The sequence below is a fragment of the Vanessa cardui genome, chromosome 1 (genome assembly GCF_905220365.1).
Source record: "Vanessa cardui chromosome 1, ilVanCard2.1, whole genome shotgun sequence".
In the NCBI taxonomy this organism is placed as follows: Eukaryota; Metazoa; Arthropoda; class Insecta; order Lepidoptera; family Nymphalidae; genus Vanessa; species Vanessa cardui.
Genome location: NC_061123.1, coordinates 960,477 through 966,279, shown reverse-complemented (window position 1 = coordinate 966,279; position 5,803 = coordinate 960,477). Strand labels below are relative to the sequence as shown.

General features: G+C 33.3%; 1 protein-coding gene across 1 annotated transcript; it reads left to right on the top strand.

Annotated features, from left to right (window-relative positions):
• Positions 1-1,708: 1,708 nt before the first annotated feature.
• Positions 1,709-5,551, top strand: LOC124530648 (prostaglandin reductase 1-like). The gene is made up of 2 exons (XM_047104888.1): positions 1,709-1,862; positions 4,422-5,551. Exon 2 carries the CDS (start codon positions 4,445-4,447, stop codon positions 5,456-5,458), a length of 1,014 nt encoding a protein of 337 aa, XP_046960844.1. The 5' UTR covers positions 1,709-1,862; positions 4,422-4,444; the 3' UTR covers positions 5,459-5,551.
• The last annotated feature ends 252 nt before the right edge of the window (positions 5,552-5,803 follow it).

Sequence of the window (5,803 nt, the reverse complement as noted above, 5' to 3'; positions counted from 1 at the left end):
TAAATATGTTTGAGAAGCGCAATTCCCGCATCAGTTGTCGAGCGACCTCTTCTAAAACCGAATTGCTCACTATGAAAAATAGCATTTGTACCGAAATGGACGAGAAGTTGATTTAAAATAATTTTTTCGAAAATTTTACTTAAGGATGGGAGTATTGAAATTGGCCTGTAATTACCGGAATCGCTTCTGTTTCCAGTCTTAAAAAGTGGTAAAACTTTACTACATTTTAACAAGTTAGGAAATGAACCCGTGTCCAAACTCATGTTAAAAATTACTGCTATATACGGAGCAATATCGTATATAAGGTTATTAATAAATTTTACCGAAATGCCACAATGTCGTTAGATTTTTTGATATTTACGGTTTTAAATACTTTTATGACATCTAATGCAGAAACCGTTTCAAATGAAAAATCAATAACGCATTTCGAAACACTATTATTAATAACCTAGCTGCATTTGATGTAGATGATTTTAAATGGAATGTTATTTTATGGGGTACTTTATCAAAAAATGTTTGAAATAAATTAGCAACCTCTAATTCAGAACTCGTGTATCTACTACCTGTGTTCAATTCTATTGGTATCATTGCCTTTTTGGGTTTTCCACTAACACTAATAATAACATCCCATGTGGCTTTAATTCTATTATCAGAATTCAGGATTTTTTTCTTTAAATATAAGGACTTAGCAGAAATGCATAATGTTTTAAAAAATTTGGAATATTTATTGACGTATTCTAAAAAGGCTACGCTTTGATTCCACCGCCTCATATCATATACGTCGTATAATTTATTTCTACTTTTATATATACCAACAGTAGCCCAGTCACTAAAATTTAATTTTGTGTTACTATAACATGATTTCATTTTAAATATATTGTTTTTAAATATATTGAGTATGTAAGCGCATCAATTAATTGTTTAGTATGTGTGTGTATGTATGTGTCTGTGTGTGCATGCGTGTGATTGTGTGTGTGTGTGTTGTTTTGGAATGTTCATGAATATTCTTTAAGTCATGCGAACTTGATTATACATATTCTTCTTCATTTATATAAACGACGATTTTTATTGAAGGGCTGCTTACGAGGGCCAAAGGAATATATTAATTATGTAAATTTATTGCAAGATTTTTAATTAAGGTTATTACTACTGCTCCAATATTTGTTCCGTTAGTTCCAATTGAAAAACCAAAGTTCATTCAACCCCGTGTAGTAGATTGATTAACCAAAGTATATGCCCAGTGCCTTCTATTATTCTGTTCTCCATTAGAAGATTATTGTCTTTTAATTCAATTATAATAAACGTTCACATTTTGTTTATGAAAGACCCAAATTAGGTATATGAAATGGAAATTCTTAATTTTATGTTCTAATTATGAAAAAGCAATCAGATATGTTTACGCTAAATTTATTTTCTATTACACAGCATAACTTTTGAGTTAGCCTTAAGCTGTTAGCCATCATCTGAAATCATGAGCATAACAAATAAAAGACAAATTATGCAAAAATTAATAAATATGTAGGCATTTTAAATACAATAAAATATTTAAATAATTACGTTAATACAATTATATTTAACGTGTCTCTAACAAGATTTTTTTTTATAAATATAACGCGTACTTTTGAGCTATCATTCATTTTTCGATAAGTCGATTGTATCAGGTAATTACATTATCCGTTAAAGTTCCGAATTCATTGCCGAAAGCGAGAAGTCACGATGAGGTGTGGAGCGTAGAAGTTACTACGATGATACAGACTATAATATAAAATGGTACAAAATTGTGAGCGCATCGGAAAAATCGTCAGTCTGATATAACTCGCGGAGTCAGTGACTAGTGTGATACTCGAACTTCTAATAAACAGGTAAAGTAATAATATTGACTACTTAATTTGTAATTATATAAGCATCTATAATCTCTGTTTGTATTGTTTCTCGGCTTATTTATTTATATATCACAGTGGGAAAATATTCGGTTTTAACTTTGATTTGATAAGTCTTTATTGTAACTAATAATAATTTGACGTCTAAGAAGTTAATATGATTTAAACGATGATATATATATATTTATAAATCAATCAATCTATATATATGCTGTCGAACCGCTTGGCCCTTGGAGTAGTGGTGCAAAAAGCTTCATCAAAAGTATAACACCTCGCCTCATTGCCTCCACTGGTGACAGGAGGGCTGGTTCGTTTTTTGCCCAGAGGATCGGAATTGCGATTCAACGGGGAAATGCTGCTAGCATTCTTGCCACCATTCCACGCGGTCAAGATTTATACAGTAACTAGTTTTAGTTCATATTTGTATATATATATTTAAGCATTTAAAAAAAAAAAGAAAATGAATCTATCAAAATAAACTTAGGCTTTTACAAGCACTTTTGAATCGTCATTTTACAATTAAGTGAAGCTGCCACCGGTTCGGAAAGTAGATTCTACCGAGAAAAATCACCAAGAAACTCAGTAGTTACTCTTTTTTTAACGTTTAAAAAATTCAAAGTTATGTTATGTAAATACAATTATTTAATTAAATAAATCCTGCTTGGAAGTCAACAGGTATTAACTCCACGCTTTTTTATCATCTATAAAATCTTGTATCGAATAATAAGCTTCTTTTACCAATGAACTCCTAGAAAAGCTTAAATATTATGGTATCAGGGGCCCTGCATTGAAATTAATTTCCTCCTACCTTAGTGAAAGAGTTTTGAAGGTTGTGGTTAATGGTGCAAAAACAAATGGCGCTGTGGCGCAAATGGGTGTACCACAGGGTTCAATTTTGGGACCTCTCTTGTTCTTAATATATATAAATGATTTACCTTATTTCGTAAAAAATACTTGCGATATTGTACTGTTTGCAGATGATACATCCCTCACTTTTAAACTTGATAGAAAAATAAACAACTATGACGTTGTAAGCAGTGCTCTGTCGCGGGTACTTGGTTGGTTTGACATAAATAATTTAGTACTAAACGCTAAAAAGACTAAATGTGTTTTGTTTTCCTTGCCAAATGTCAAATCAAATCCTTCTGCAATAACTTTGTAAAATGAAAGGCTTGAGTTTGTTGAGTCGACGGTCTTTTTAGGGATAACCCTTGACTCCAAACTGCAGTGGGGCACCCATTTGTATGCCCTGGCAAGAAAACTAAGTAGTGCCATTTATGCAATAAAAATAATTAGAAAACTCACGGACATAAGTACTGCTAGACTAGTTTATTTTAGTAATTTTCACAGTATTATGTCATATGGAATGGTGTTATGGGGTAATGCAGCAGAGATTGAAGTTGTTTTTATTCTACAGAAAAGAGCTATCCGATCTATTTACAATATTAGCTCCAGGACATCATTACGCGAGAAATTTAAAGAAATAGGTGTATTAACGGCTGTTTCACAATATATTTATGATAATATAATATTTATACAAAATAATATTAAAAATTATTCTATCAATGCTGATGTACATACTATTAATACAAGAAATAAGAATAAACTTGTAACCCCCAGTTTCCGTTTGCATACGGTAAATAGAACGTTTTTGGGCAATGGTATACGCATATATAATAAGATACCGGAAAATATAATCAATTTACCATTTTCAAAATTTAAAAATATTATTAAGACTAAATTAATAAATAAATCATACTATTCATTAAAAGAGTACTTTTTAGAGAGAAACGCCTGGAGTTAGGCTCGGGTTACATCATAGGACGCTATTTACTGTCAATAACAGCATTGTAAATGTGTTTATTTGAAAAGAGCAACTATGCGAGTTTCTTGCCGTTTCTTCTCGCTAGAAGCTGCTTTCCGAAACGGTGGTAGTAATTGATTATTGACGATTCAAAAACGCTTCATTGTGAAGTTTACTTGAATAAAATAGATTTGATTTGATTTGAAATGATTTTTTTACAAACGATTTGAATTTACGAAACGGCAAAGTTAAAAATGTCTGCGGAATTTTATTATAGAAACGGATACCTTGTCCCAAGAAGAATTTATTGACTTTGCGGACTTTACTTGCCTTACCACAAGTGTGTATCGTATTGTAATGTAATAAATGAAGCAGATTAACATTCAAGTGTTCTTAAAAATATTCATTTATCGTGTATTTTTATATTTCTGTTAAAAGTGCATTAAATTATAAATTTATAACCAACAAACCTCCAGAATTTCGTGATTTTTTATAAAGTTCCAAGGACCCAAATGGTCCTTCTGTAATATACCAATAACCTATATCCGAGTACAAGAGGCGTAAAGACCAATAAACTTCGAGATCGAGTTGTCGTGATAGCATTGGTTAGAGAACTCGAATAGTCTATGATGTTCATTATGGTTTTGAGAACATTAGAATTTAAATCAATTCAATAAATAATAATTCATGACAGTCAAGTGAAAAATTACTAATTAATTCCTTTTACATTTTTTCAGTGTTGGTTAAATCATACATCATCATGGTGAAGGCAAGAAAATATGTCGTTAAAAAATACTTCGAAGGCGTACCAAAAAGGTCTGATTACGAATTAGTAGAATACGAACTACCACCTCTGAAAGTTGGCGAAGTTTTGGTCAAAGCTGAATGGATCAGTGTGGACCCGTACTTGCGTGCTTACCATCGGGTTCACCCGTTGCCGTTCGATCAATTTGGTTATCAAGTTGGTATAGTTGAACAATCCAAAGACCCCAAACATCCCGTAGGATCCCGAATTGTATCCCATGAAGGGTGGCGTGACTATGCAGTGATAAATATGGCAAAAGATCCATCGTATAATGTTTTAGATGTAAAATATAAATTACCAGATTTGAAAGGCATGTCCCCGTCCATAGCTATTGGTACAGTTGGAATGCCTGGAATATCGGCTTATTTTGGATTATTGGATGTTTGCCAGCCCAAAGCTGGAGAAACTGTAGTTGTAACCGGCGCAGCAGGAGCAGTAGGCACTGTAGTCGGACAAATTGCTAAAATCAAAGGATGTAATGTCATCGGTTTCGCTGGATCGGACGATAAAGTAGAATGGTTGGAGAAGGAACTCGGATTTGACAAAGCCTTTAATTATAAGACCGCCGATATCCAGAAGGAGCTTAAAGCTGCTGCACCTAATGGAGTGGATTGTTACTTTGATAACGTAGGCGGTGAAATGAGCAGCATAATTATAGGTCAGATGAATAAAAGAGGAAGGGTAGTTGTTTGCGGCAGTATTAGCTCATACAATGAGGATCCAACGCAACTACCAAAAGCTACGATTTTACAACCATCTATCCTTGCAAATGAGCTTATAATACAAGGATTCACAGTAGTAAATTATATCGACCGCTGGCCTGAGGCTATCGATCAGATGATTACCTGGATAAAGCATGGTCAATTAAAATCAACGGAGCATGTGACAGTAGGTTTTGACAAGCTTTTCGACGCATTCGTTGGAATGTTAGCTGGAGAAAATATTGGAAAGGCTGTCGTTAAAGTGTAATGTAGTTTACAGTGGTATTAAAACTAACATCTATAAACGTACTTTAATATTAGTAACGCGTGTTATATAAAATAAATATATTTGTAATTAAAATATTTCGTATCTATTTCACCAATTAACCGCTAAAAAAATACCATTTGTCGTATCTCCATGATTTGAGAACATTCCGATAGCCGCTACAGGTAGTATCGGAATACTTGGCGTTGATATTTCGAGCCTCGTTCAGTTCTGCGGTCAATTGGAAGGCAAAGCCAAATTGGCTTCAAAAAAGCTGGGTGTGCTCAGCAAGGCGAGACAGTATTTCAGGTCGGCCCATCGCCTAAAACTTTACAAGGCGCAAATTCG